The sequence below is a fragment of the Echiichthys vipera genome (assembly GCF_963691815.1).
Source record: "Echiichthys vipera genome assembly, chromosome: 9".
NCBI classification, from domain to species: Eukaryota; Metazoa; Chordata; class Actinopteri; order Perciformes; family Trachinidae; genus Echiichthys; species Echiichthys vipera.
Genome location: NC_139834.1, coordinates 28,726,974 through 28,741,422, shown reverse-complemented (window position 1 = coordinate 28,741,422; position 14,449 = coordinate 28,726,974). Strand labels below are relative to the sequence as shown.

The window sequence follows — 14,449 nt, the reverse complement described above, 5'->3', positions numbered from 1 at the left end:
GGTTTCCGAATGCGATGTTTGGGTGTTAACATACTTTTGGCTGTTCTATGTTTTTCTTTCAAATATTTTGGCAGTGAGGGACTTCTCTTTTCTGTTTTGGTTGACTGATCTGTTCCAGGATGACTGACAGTTTCTTTTGTCGTCTCCCCTCTGGCAGGTATCTGGATCAAACCCAGCCGAACATCCAGGATGAGGGAGAAGAGGGCTGACTTTGTGGCAGGATGCCTCGGAGGAAGGGTCATCGCAGCTGGTGGTCTAGGTCAGCAACTCTATTTCTTTTCCTTTTTCAGTGTGTTCATTCCTGTCAATTAAATACAGCGATGTGCACCGACCCGAGAAGGAAAGATAGGGATGCGAAACAGAACAACAATCCAAGTCATCCTGTGATTGATTTCCAATGCTGCAGCACCTTTTGTCTGTTAATGGGCATACCTTACATTGGCTCTACCTTTGTGAGTTAACCTATTCATTGATCTGTGAAAAGTCTGATAGATAGTCAGATCTAATGTTCTTTTTTCTGTATATAACAATATAAAATGCACATTTAGTAGTTATATTTTGCACTTGAGTACATGATGTATTCAAGAGTGTTAGATTTAAGTGTTTCACTTCAGCTGGAGTAAAACTCAAAAACAATGTGCCTGATACTTTCTGAAAGCTTCTGAAATGTATTATACTATATGTTTTACTTTCATTCTGGAGGTTAATATAAATATTAATCTAAATCAATGCAGCAGAAGGATAGAAATCCTGACGGTTAATGAGAAGCTCCAAGAATTTTCTCTAATGCAAATCAACAGCATCTATTATTGGGAACTTCTTGACAGACTGCTACGACCTGCAAGGATACGGTCACGTAACCAATCAGCATTGCCAAAGTAGTAAGGAGACACTAAGGGTGTACTGTCCATCCGTACCGTGCCCAAACAGGTTTACGGGTAAAGTCTAGTTCGTCTGACCAGTGTGAGTGCAACCATACCGCGCCAAGGAGCGGCACACTTGCCGGCCACAGCCCGTTTGGGAGAGGTGGGCTTTTATAAAGCACATTTGCACATGTACAAGCACGAGGCCTACGGCGGTTCTGAAGTAATTTTCTGTGCGCCTGTTGGGACATAGAGAAAAGAAGGAGGGACCATGCACGGACATTTAAAACAATGGCGGCGAAAGGTTCACGTTGGTGTGATGCGGAGGTGGAGTGTTTACTGCAGATTTGGTCGATGAAAATATTCAAAAACAGTCGACAAGACGCACAAAAACTCAGAGGTCTATGGAAAGATTTGTAAACAAAGCGATGCATCGCGATGACGTCATCAATGCGTGTGAGTGTTATGGCGTGATGACGTATAGGCTGCAAGAAGCATTCGCCGAGGCCCAGGTAGTGTGAATACAAACGGGCCTAGAGGGGGGGACAAGTACCCTAAAGCACGGGGCACGGTACGGACAGACAGTGTGAGTGCGCCCTAAGAGTTATCCAGCCTTACTAGCTTGTTTGTGCATGAGTAAAACTTTCTACACAACATTCAGGTCTGCTGCATTTCGAACTTTTTACATCTTTTAAAATCAGAAAAGGAAATTTAGTTTGTTTCCATATTTTCTGAAATTGTCACTATATCCTGAGAGCACAATGAGACGGACGATCCGTGAAAAAGTAATGCACCTCTGCATCGAGCTTCTCCCTGTCTGGTCCAAGATTACATTGGACCTGACCGACAACCAATCAGAGCCGAGCCGTCTCTGATGCGGTTTCAATGAATTCTCATGAACTCTAATTAAACTGTGAAACTAGGCATGCTAACAGATTAGCAGTGGTCTCCAGTGGTCACGAAACCTTTCCTTGCAGGTCATAGCGGTTTGCAAGAGTCTCTCTTTTTCCTCTACATACCCCGTTAGAAATTTGTAGGCTCTAGTCCACAAATTTGGGCGACTGTGGTTCAGTGGCGGAGTGGGTGGTCCTCCATTTGAAAGATCGGCGGTTTGATCCCCTCATCCCCAGGTCCACATGTTTGAGTGTCCTTGGGCAAGACACTGAACCCCGAATTGCTCCTTTTGCTGCGCATGAGTGTGTAAAAACAAGTAGTCAGAAGACTGTAAGCCCAAGCAGAGGTTATTTTCTGAGCTTCAAATTCAGAGAAGACATTATGCAAATGTTTTCCTTATGACAAATAACCTGACCTTCATGTGTAAAATCTTTGGACTGCCCCTATAACTTAAATAATCAATTTCTCGGCTGAAATCGTTACCTTGTAAAAACAAAGATGGTTGTTTCTGTCAAGTTCCTGTAGTTACAAACATTGATTTTACTAGGTAATTTATAAATGTAATCCATTGGATTTTTTGTGAATTGACGATATGACCTGGCTCCTTACAGACCTTGAAGTTGTTTGTGCCGACTTCCCTGCTATCAGTAAATCAAAAACCACACACACACACACAGACACACACACACACACACACACCATCACACACACAGAGCCAAATTAATTTTCCATTAACTTTCCATTTTCCCCTTGACTGGGCTGCAGTTGTTTAGTAAATATATTGTGGAGAGAGACTGAGCAATGCTACAAATTAATCAGACGGCAGCTTTTTATTCTCGAAGACATGCATGTTAAGCAAATATTGACACCCCTCTCTTTGCACCTGCATGCATCAGCAAACACACACATAAATACATACAAACAAACTGCTGTGATTGTAAAAGAATTAAATCTATTTAGAGATTCACAAGTCATGCATTCCTGCAAGAATGCCTCTCGTACATACACTCACAAACAATGGCTGTGCTAAGTGAACAACTTAAGGAATGGGGAATTAATTGTTTTCCCTTTTAGGCTACTCATGTATTTCAGTCTTGCTTTTGTCCTCTATAAATCATCACCGCATCAATTTGAGGTAGTAGATAGAAAATTTTATCTCAACTAGGGTCTTATTTACCTGTAAGGTAAGTTACTCAAGGTCTCATCTCATCTCATCTTCATTCGCTTATCCGGGGTCGGGTCGCGGGGGCAGCAGCTTTAGCAGGGGACCCCAAACTTCCCTTTCCCGGGCCACATTAACCAGCTCTAACTGGGGGATCCCGAGGCGTTCCCAGGCCAGTGCGGAGATCTAATCTCTCCACCTAGTCTAGGTCTTCCCCGAGGCCTCCTCCCAGCTGGACGTGCCTGGAACACCTCCCTAGGGAGGTGCCCAGGGGGCATCCTTACTAGATGCCCGAACCACCTCAACTGGCTCCTTTCAACGCAAAGGAGCAGCGGCTCTACTCCGAGTTCCTCACGGATGCTGAACTTCTCCCCCTCTCTCTAAGGGAGACTCCAGCCCCCCTCCTGAGAAAACCCATTTCGGCCGCTTGTACCCAAGGTGCAGTTACTTATTGTTTGATAAGGCTCCTTTTAGACTAAGTTCAGTTACGTATTGTTGCAGAGATGTTCAAAGGTATAAAATGTAGCTTTTGTTGTTTGGTTTTTCTAAACACAGCATCCCAAATTGGTTCTTCCTTTCCTCTGTGACTCAATGAGCCAGAGAGAAAGACAGAGAGCAGAGATGGTCGAGCTTGCTAGAAAGGTAATGAAGAGAGGGAGCAGCGCTAGCGAAGAACAAAGCAGTGAATCAGAGTAATACAACATTATTTTCTGGTGTTTGGGTTATGTTTTATATGGAGCATAAAGAACGTATGTTAGGACTGTGTGTGTGTGTCTGTCTGTCTGTCTGTCTGTCTGTGTGTGTGTGTGTGTGTGTGTGTGTGTGTGTGTGTGTGTGTGTGTGTGTGTGCGTGCGTGCGTGCGTGCGTGCGTGCGTGCGTGCATGCGTGCGTGCGTGCGTGTGTGTGTGCGCGCGTGCGTGCGTGTGTGAAAAAAGGTAGATAGACAGTATGTGTTTCTCTGTATGAGTGTCAGCTGTGAGTCTGGCTTAGTATCTAATCCATGGAGATATTTTGGGCTTGTGAGTCATCCCTCAGCCTTTGACATGGGAAATAAAAGAAGAAAATACATCTGCACAGATCAAAGAGCATCTATAATGTAGTTAACCTGTATGTGTGCACATATATAAATCTATACAGTACAGTCTATCTTGGATATTTAGTGTATGCCCTTACAGCTACCCTTTCTACCCCACTTTATTAAAAGTTAGTGTGTGTGTGTGTGTGTGTCTACTCATGCCCGCCCACATATTAGATTGACAATAGATTGATCATTGATGTTGTGTCCGCGGAGCACACATCTTTTTACCGTGTGTAGTACTAATAAAGGAATGCAGAGAGGTGAAATCATATCCTAGCCCATAATAACATTCATACTATTGCAATAAGTACAAAGTTACAGTTGAGAACAGTGTGTGGCTTCACTCTGTGTCCGCAGCGCATGGACTCCCAGCAGCGGAGGTCTGCTGAGAGACTGCTGTGGATCTCGGTGGACTTCCTTTTGCTCCGTCCCTTAAGATATAGATCAGGAGCACTGCTCTTAAATCCCGGGACCTGCTGTTTTAGTTTTGACTTCCTACTCCCATATACCCTGCACAGAAGCTGAATTCGAGCGCTAACATAAGATCACCCGAGCATCGCAGGTTTACGTCACACAATAATCCATCTTGTCAGACTCGAAGTAACGCGTCTGTGCTCAGCAGGAAACCGAGCCAGCCAATCAGCATCCTGTGAGGACCTACTTGCAGTAGAGGGGGTGACGAGGCCACGAGAGGTGACCGCTCTTTCAAAACAACAATCGCAACTCTTAAAGTGGTTATCTTAGATTTAAAAAAAACATGTTTTCTCTCTTTTCCTGATTGACTTCAGCGAGACTTCGATTGACATATGGTTCATCCAATCACTTGATTCGTTGGTTCTAACATGGTTCTATGTAGCAAACCATGTGATGAGTCAGGTTAACTCCCACTCGCAGCAATGTTAAAACAACCAGGTGCTGCAGAATTTCTGTTGGGTTATGTGGGATCCCATTATCAAACCCAATGCCGTTCTCTACTCCTACTCCTAAGTCACTAAGACCTGCTCACAGTCAATCAGCGCTATTGAAAAATACAATGATACTGAACTTTTAAAAGCATATTTTGATGGCTGGTGACGTTAATTAAAACCCAGTTAGCTCACCAACAAATCATAAATTCCAATAACACTGGACGTGACAGTTTGGACAGATCGGCTACTTGCCCTTTCTCAATATGTCTTTACTTGTGCCCTGGGGACTTGTAAAATGTCACTAATCACAGCCCCATCCAAGTCCACATCTAACCAAGAACAGTCCAAATGAGCAGATGGGTTCTTACTCTAGCCTTTTTAATCGAGGACACTTTAGGAGTTGACTTGAGCGGAGGTTCTGGAGGTTTAGAGCCAGGGTGTTTCTGGACCACGGTGCCTAAACTGTGGGCTTGTATGTCCAGATATCAAGATATTTCAGATTATTCAAGATGAATGATGATATGTCTAAATAAAAGCAAACTGAGGCAGTGTGGTGTTTATTAAATTCAGTTTCACTGTAAATATAAATAAGTGTTAGGATAAGGGTAGACTGCATCAGATTGCACAGTCGATGCAGTTAAAAGCTCGACAAAGCTGAGATTGGATGTTAGCAAGATGTTCCAATTGTAGATTAAGTGTACTGTATACTCCCATCCTTCCAAGTTTCACTTGCCAAGTTCCAACTCCCAAGGACCCAAGGACACAAGTCCGAACTTGGTGTACTCTATATTTAGAAAGACCTATTGTTAAAATGCGGTTTGCTGTCTTGAACATCTTGGACCAGTCAACCAAAACTCTGATCGTTCCTGTGTTGAACGCTTTCTGTCCTGAGACCGTCAGCACTGAAAGCTCCTGCAGCTTATTTGTGACAGTCCACGGGTCAACCTCTGACTGTAGATCCACCACCAGCAGCCAGCTGAGACTGAGCAGTGGCTCACATGCTCTGAACACGGCACGGCACAATGGTCTGGAGAATATTCAGGTTTGCACTGTACATCAGTGCTCAGTCATTTTGTCGCTAACCAGTGTGTACAGCTCCTTCATACCAGGCCGTGGCAGATAATGGTGACCGTGTTTAGCTTCACTTTGCATCTTGCTTATACTTCACACAGATAGGTTACAAAGAACTGGAAGATGCAAGGAAAAGGGTCAAGGATGAGGTCTGTGAATTACTTTTACTTTACTACTGCTAAAATATGACAAATGTGTCCAAATGATGCCAAGAAGGAATTGAATCACACTATTACCAGAAAACTCAGCTGCAGGTTTGTTGTGGCTCACTTTTGACCTAAAGTTCTTATTGTCTAGCTGCTGTCTGAAAACAGAAGCAACAGGAGGTCAGAGAGAGAGAGACGAACGAAAAAATACAGAAAATAAACATTTCTGAGCCTCAGAAAGGGTAAAATTAAAGACTAGAGATAGAAAACAGTGGAGGATGAAATTGGTAGTGGAGCTGCACATGCAAAAATAACTCAGACTGCAACAGATTCATAATTAAATGTTGCCTGGGACTTTGCGTGTTCAAATAAAGCCGTCGTATCCAGTTATTGCCTGTTGATTTCATTAACATTAATGACATTAAAGGCAGGGACATGCCGCGCCGACAGTCGGCCGTCAGTCACAGCTTGTGGGTGAGAAAAACCCCACTGATTGGCAGCTCAGTCGGTGCAAAACTGTGTTTTTAATGGGCTGTCATGTCTTGTGACTCTAATCAGTCTAATGTGTTGAAAAGATAATGACAAATATGTCTATATCAGTGTAAATGTGACAATGTTCCAAGCTTTACCTCTTCACCGATACAAGCATGCCTCTGACAGATCTTTGACTCTAAGGGCGCGCTCACACTATCCTCCCGGACCGAGACCCGGACTTTAGGGTACTTGTCCCCCCTCCCTCTCCCCCCCGCGCCCCAGCCCCGTTTGTACTCACACTACCAGGGCCTCGGCCAATGCTTCTTGCTGTCCATACGCCTTCAAGCCGTAACACGTCACACGCATTGGTCGCGTGTGTGTGGCTTTGTTTACAAATCTTTCCATAGACCTCGGAGTTTTTGTGCGTCTTGTCGACTGTTTTTGAATATTTTCATCCGACCAAATCTGCAGTAAACACTCCACCTCCGCACCACACCAACGTGAACCTTTCACCACCATTGTTGTTGTTGTTAAATGTCCGCGCATGGTCCGTCCTTCTATTTACATGTCCGAACAGGCGGACATAACGCTACTGCCGTAGGGCTCGTGCGCGTGCGCGTGCACGTGCGCACACTCGTGCTCGTACATGTGCAAACGGCTCCGCTAAAGCCCACCTCTTTCAAGCGGGCCGTGGCGGCCCAGCTGGCCCCAGTTGAGCGCGGAGCGGGTGCGCTCACACTACTTAAAGGTACTAGGCTTTAGCTGAAAAACCGGTTTTGGCCGCGGCCAAAAGGACAGTGTGAGCACGCTGTAAGATGCCACTGTAACAGGTGACAGGAGGGTGTGGAAGTGATGATATTGGTTTTTGGCACCCTTTTACATCTGGATGTAATGTACTGGGCTGTCAACTGGCTTGTTAAATGTTAAATTATAGATGTTAATATTACATGTTCAGAGAAAGAGCTCTGGAAGTCAGGTGATGTAGTATAATGAGCCTTAGGGCGCACTCACACTGTCCGTCCGTACCGTGCCCCGTGCTTTAGGGTACTTGTCCCCCCCTCCAGGCCCGTTTGTACTCACACTACCTGGGCCTCGGAGAATGCTTCTTGCTGCCTATAAGTCATCACGCCATAACACGTCACACGCATTGATGACGTCATCGCGTTGCGTCGCTTTGTTTAACAATTTTTCCATAGACCTCAGAGTTTTTGTGCGTCTTGTCGACTGTTTTTGAATCTTTTCATCGACCAAATCTGCAGTAAACACTCCACCTCCACATCACACCAACGTGAACCTTTCACCGCCATTGTTTTAAATGTCCGCCCATGGTCCCTCCTTCTTTTTTCTACGTCCCAACAGGCGCACAGGAAATCGCTCAGAACCGCCGTAGGCCTCGTGCTCGTGCTCGTACACGTGCAAACTCTCTTTACAAAAACCCACCTCTCCTTAACGAGCCGTGGCCGACAAGCATACTATCTTAGGCGCGGTACAGTTGCACTCACACTGGTCAAACCAACTAGACTTTAGCCGTGTAACCTGTTTGGGCACGGTACGAATGGACAGTGTGAGTGCCCCCTTAAAGTCTGCATAGAAGGGGGTCGAGGTGGATGGTTTGGTCATACACACATTGGACTTCCACCCAGGAGACTTGTATCAGCCGGTGTCTGGTTCATGTCCCGTCCCATGTGAAATTTTATTGATTACATAACAGATTTACTTATTTTAGCCCAAACTACCATCTTTTCCTGAGCCTAACTCTGTGGTTTTTATGCCATAAACAGAGTAAATTTAATAGTTTTTGTTTAAATTCCTCACGTTAATCATGTGTTCAAAACACTGATATATCTGTTGTTTGCAGAAATGTACAATGCAAACCTTTTACTCTGGTGATTGGATAGTAAATAATGCTCGAACATTAAAGTCGCAGTTCCTCTCATGATGAGAATTTAGTGAAAAATCAAGAATCTTTCAAAAAATAACCCCCTAAAGGTCCGTTTTGATGCCAGTGTCTGTTAAACAAGTAAAGGGCTTATTTTGAAGCAAAAATGTCCAAGAACAAACCTTTCATAGACAAAGAAGTCATGCAGACAGCAGCCTTAATAGTATTAATGTTATTATTATTAATATTATATAGCGTCAAATCACAACAGCAGTTATCTGCAGACATTTCTCATATAGAGCAGGTCCACACTGTACTCGGGCGCTCCTCTGGGATGTTTTTTTCAGCTGGTCGCTACACAGAAAATCAGCCGAAGTCAAAATGCTGATACAAGGTAGAGCACTTGCACAGACCCTGTCTCTGCGTGAAGCGAAGGCTGAAACACAGGGAACGGACGTGCCTCCCTGCGTGGGTTCGTGAGATTTATAATTATTGCTGTTGTTGATGTACATGTAAAAATGAAAAAAACAAACAAAACAAATGCAGCGCTTTGCAAAATAGACGCTGACGTCCTCACTGGGCTTTTAGCACACGTGGCACATGCAAAGACGCCAAAAAATGCTCCGGCCTCAGGGGGAAAAAACGCTCATTTGGCCACTTACATTTCCAATAATGAAAAACTGTATTAACAGTACGCCCCTGTAGTAACTTTTTCAGATCACACACATGACAACGGCTGATGAGGAAACAGAACATTATAGGAAATGAAAGAAAATCCTCCTCCTATGGACACAGACATTGTTTATTCTTAGCAAGGTTTGTGATATTTAGGACATTTGTTACTGAAGTAGAAGACGGTGAAGCAGGTTGAAGGGTCACGGCTAAAGAGAATACAACAATGTAACAACACTGATGAGCATGTTACAGCGAAATGTACAGTGTGTGTGTGTGTGTGTGTGTGTGTGTGTGTGTGTGTGTGTGTGTGTGTGTGTGTGTGTGTGTGTGTGTGTGTGTGTGTGTGTGTGTGTGTGTGTATGAGTTTGTGTGTGTGTGTGTGACAGTAAGGAGGTGAGAGGAGGAAAAGAGGCACACTAAGCACAATGCAATGGATGTTGAGAGTCGGAGCGGCGACAGAAGCACGGAAGACAATTTGAGACGACTGGCATCAAAGTGAAGACAACATGAGAGCAGAGAGGAGGAGGAGGAGGAGGAGGACAGGAAGAAGAATAGATGGGGGGTGAATTGAGGAGGGGAGAAGGGGCTAAGAGATAAAATGGAAGAAAATTGTTTCAGGGAAAGGACAAGAAATAGATAAGAGGAGAAGAATAAGAAAAAACAAATTAAAAAAGAAAAGACAGGGAATAAAGAATAAACTCAACGGAGGAATGAAAAAGAGATAAAGAGGAGATGAATGGATGGAGGTCAGGAGGAGAAGGAGCAGAACACAGGAGGAGAGAAGCGGCTGGATGTGCGCCTGGTGAATTGACATGACGTCTGTGGGCCGCGAATCAAAGCAATGACAGGAAGCCTTTGAGCACCCAGCGCAGTGTGTGTGTGTGTGTGTGTGTGTGTGTGTGTGTGTGTGTGTGTGTGTGTGTGTTTTCAGTCACAGGTTTGGGTATGTGTGTCTCAGTAAAAAAAAAGAAAAAAGGCCTGAGTAGCCCCAGATTGCTTTTAAAAGGCCGACTCGGAACCGTCACTTTGTTCTTTCAACAAAATCATGATAATAGTCTTCCTTAGACACACACACACACACACACACACACTCACACACACACATACACGCACAAACACACACACACACACACACACACGCACACACACACACACACACACACACGCGCACACACACACACCATACACTCACCAGTCCATATCATTTGGGCACTCGCTGTGATGTGCGTTGCCATGGGAACCGCAACAACTTAGTGCTGGTTGATGTATAATGACAGTGAGCATTGCACCTGAGGTGAATGAGAGGGAGGAGGGAGAGAGGAACAGAGGGAGGAGAAGCAGAGCAGACGCTAGAAAGGAGAGGGATCCTCGGTGAGACTCAACACGTCGTGCTGTAGAGATAATATTCACGTTAGGCTCTTAAATAAGCCTACTGGCTGCGCAGTACTTATTAGAAACCTCTTGGAGGACATATTCGATGCAGTAACATCCATAAATTAATAACATGCAACATTTGCATACAAATGAATCTGTGTTATGCTGCTTTGCATTTCTAAGTGACGTGAAAGAGGAGTAATTCACCCTACAGCCGGAGTGAATTGACAGCTTTTACAGTAAGCTGTTCCAATTAACCAGGTGTCCATTGTTTTTCCCTCCTGGTCGGAGCGTCCTTGTTTAATGACTTATTTTGTTCACTTTGTTTTTTGGTTATTCCTCCCGTACGGAGCGTCATAGTTCAGAGATTCATTTGTTAACTTTGCCTTTTGTTTTTTCCTCCTGGACGGAGCGATTTTATGTTGTACTTTGCTTTTTTGACCATCCATATTTGTTTGTTCCTCCCGTGCGGAGTGATTTTTTGTTCGCTGCCTTTTTGCTCTGTGCCACGTTCTTGTCGTCGAGGAGTAAATTCAGTTTCGATCCTCGAACCTCCGAACCTCCGCATCTGAGTCCTCATTCCTGCCTGGGCCTGACGCCAGGAGGTGTTAAGAGTTGTTAAACCTGGGAATAAGCAGGTAGTTAGCGTTGATAATTAGGGCGCACTCACACTGTCCTTCGGCACCGCGCCCCGGGCTTTAGGGTACTTGTCATCCCCTCCCTCTCCCCCCGCGGGCCAGGCCCGTTTGTACTCACACTACCTGGGCCTCGGCGAATGCTTCTTGCTGCCTATACGTCATCACGCCGTAACACGTCACACGCATTGATGACGTCATCGAGATGCGTCGCATTGTTTACAAATCTTTCCATAGACCTCTGAGTTTTTGTGCGTCTTGTCGACTGTTTTTGAATATTTTCATCGACCAAATCTAAAGTAAACACTCCACCTCCGCATCACACCAACGTGAACCTTTCACCGCCATTGTTGTTGTTGTTAAATGTCCGCGCATGGTCCCTCCTTCTTTTTTCTATGTCCCAACAGGCGCACATAAAATGATGTGAGAGCTGCCGTAGGCGTCGTGCTCGTGCTCGTACACGTGCGCACGCTTGTGCTCGTACATGTGCAAACGCGCTCTACAAAAGCCCACCTCTCTCAGACGGGCTGTGGACCGCTAGATGCGGAGCGGTTGCACTCACACTGGTCAAACGAACCAGGCTTTACCCGAAAAACCTGTTTTGGCCCGGTGCGGAAGGACAGTGTGAGTGCAGAAGAAAGAAAATTGTTCCAAATGAGGAAAAGTCCTGACTATGTGAAGGGTAGAAGAAAGAGCAGGTCTTGCAGATTAGTGCTGTAGAGCTGATACACTTTCAGAACATTTCAACTGTGAAATAGGTATAAAGGGCCCCATTTAGACAATCTACCGTCTACAGTACACGGCGCAAGTGCATTAGTGTGCGTCCAACTCCACTTTTGCTAGTGAGACGGCACATTTTCTGGGAGGAGAATTAGAGCAGCAAGCTGTTTTCGGCTCAGGTGAAGGATCTGCTCGTGCAAAAAACTGCTCTCAATCCTCAGTCCCATCAACAATTCCATATGACTGCATAAGAACAAACACACCAATAATAACCTATTAAAACTGGGATGTGGAGGAGTGCTGCTGTGCACCCCAGTGTGTGTGTGTACAAGCACGATGTGCAGAACGAATGACTTTCACTCCCCCTCTATTAGTCTCTGTAGGCTGTTGCTTTGTATGAGTTTATGTGCGCTGTAAAGTCACTCCAAAAATATTGCAGGAAATTTAAGCAGCAAAAATTACAAACTGCAGTTTTAAACTTGGCAGAGGAAACTAAAAGACACTTTCAGCTTCTGGAATAATCAATGAAATGACTGTTCCTCGTGGGGAAACGTGCACCGGGGAGCAGCGGCGGTGGCTCTATAATATTTTCCTGATTTATGATGTTTTATTTCACCCGCCCATCTACAATGAATTAACTGTGGGACCGCAGATAGCTGCAGACAAATGCTCTTTTAGGAAAAGACTGATTATTGTATTGTTACTCGTTGAGACTATTTTAGTGTGGAGGAGATTAAGTCACGGGGATTCACCATCACAATGCTGTAGGATGTTATCTTTGTGTGTGTGTGTGTGTGTGTGTGTGTGTGTGTGTGTGTGTGTGTGTGTGTGTGTGTGTGTGTGTGTGTGTGTGTGTGTGTTGTGCAGTCCACATTATATGTGGTATTTAGTGGACCATAATTATCAATACTGAATGACAGTGAAAGAATAAGGTAGCGGTTCAAGGACACTGATTTGATATGTGGCTATTGATAGGGATGAGTGCAGGGGGGTGTTAAGACTATATATATATATATATATATATATTTGTGTGTGTGTGTGTGTTTGTGTATATTCCTGATTGGAAGTGTCCTGAGCAAACGTCCATAACCTTAAAGTGTCACATTTTACCATTATGACGTGTGTGTGTGTGTCCATGCAAATAATTACCATAAAGATGTGAATCATATGAGCGACAGAATGACCAACTACTATTGAATGTTTTAAAGCTAACAAATTCATAGCACTGGATCATTTTAGGTTATTTAAAGGAAATCATGAGGGGTTGTCGGAATTCCCCTCTTTCAAAGTGCATCTATTCAATTATCAGTATCAAATTGTGCAATATTAGTATTTTTATTCCTTCAGTGTTCTCAAATATGCACTCACAGCATTCAAATTCCCAGTAATGAAAAACCAAAACAAAGCGTGAGTGTATTTCTATCTGTTTTTACTGAACTAAAGACATTAGACTGCATTCCAAACATAATTGCCGTCATCCTGACATGTTACTTTCCAATTTTTCAGGTAATGAACCGTCGCCGCTGGGCTCCGTGGAGAGCTACAACCCGGTGAAGCGGCGCTGGGAGTACGTGGCGCCAATGCCCACTGCACGCTGCTCCTCTGCCCTCCTGCAGACACCCAGCATGCTTTTTGTTATCGGCGGAGTCGCCCAGGGACCCAGTAATGCGGTTGAGGCCCTCTGCTTACCAGAAACAGTTTGACACATGCACACATGCGGGAGTGCAAACCGGCGTTGATATTTTATTCATGTGCGTGCATAAACACACACACGGGTTAGATCCACAGACCGCACTTAGATACATTTCTTTATGGCCGACTGATGGATTCCTCTCGGACGCTGGGTTGTAAGAAAATCTTTTTGACACTCAACGAGCATTTTCGACCGCAGAGTCAGTTTGTGACGGAGCCGGATGAATACGAGATGAAGGACGTTTAATATGGCTTCTGTGACTGGCACGGAGAACTGACAGATTTTCTACACTGGGGAAATCAGAGGAAGATGGAAATGAGCAAAAAACCAGACACAACATGTTGTCTGGAGAAACAACACGCCTTTGAACTGTTGAGCATTTTTCAGAATAAAAGCAGGGTACTTTTCTGGATATTAAAGGAAGATAGGGCCATATCTGTATCTCTTCTCCGCGGCAGCGTCGCTCTCCCCTGCTCCTGCTGCTGCTGCTGCGACAACAAGCTTGGACACTTTTCTATGACCTTAAACGCAACAGTTGAGGAAGGTGAATGTCTGTTTGTGTCTTCTATTCTTTTTTGTTTCAGAGTCGTATATGTGTGAGAGTTAGCACCACTAGCAACCGCTACCACAGTGTCAATAACAGCGGCCCTTGACACGCGTTCACACCGTAACTGCTGTCCATTATCTACAACCAGTGAACCGTCGGCTGACGTTGACCACAGCCGCTGTGTTTCCTTTATTTACCGTCGCGGAAAAAGCTGACTGCGCTCGGCACCTCGCTTTGTTACACATCTACTCACCTCTGCGACAACATTAGCACCACTGCAATCAATCCCAGTCAGTCCCCGAGCTCCAACGGTCCTTCACACTGTAGCG

The 14,449-nt window shown here is 44.8% G+C and overlaps 1 protein-coding gene across 1 annotated transcript in view; it reads left to right on the top strand.

Moving 5' to 3' along the window:
• The window catches only part of klhdc8b (kelch domain containing 8B), a gene marked incomplete at its 5' end in the record, with an annotated part of 163,103 nt that extends 149,495 nt beyond the window's left edge, over positions 1-13,608 (top strand). Inside the window, 2 exons of the mRNA XM_083919431.1 lie at positions 158-259; positions 13,387-13,608. Coding sequence (XP_083775557.1) covers positions 158-259; positions 13,387-13,583 — 299 coding nt within the window. The 3' untranslated portion in view covers positions 13,584-13,608. The remainder of the gene's footprint in view (positions 1-157; positions 260-13,386) is intronic.
• Between the last annotated feature and the right edge of the window lie 841 nt (positions 13,609-14,449).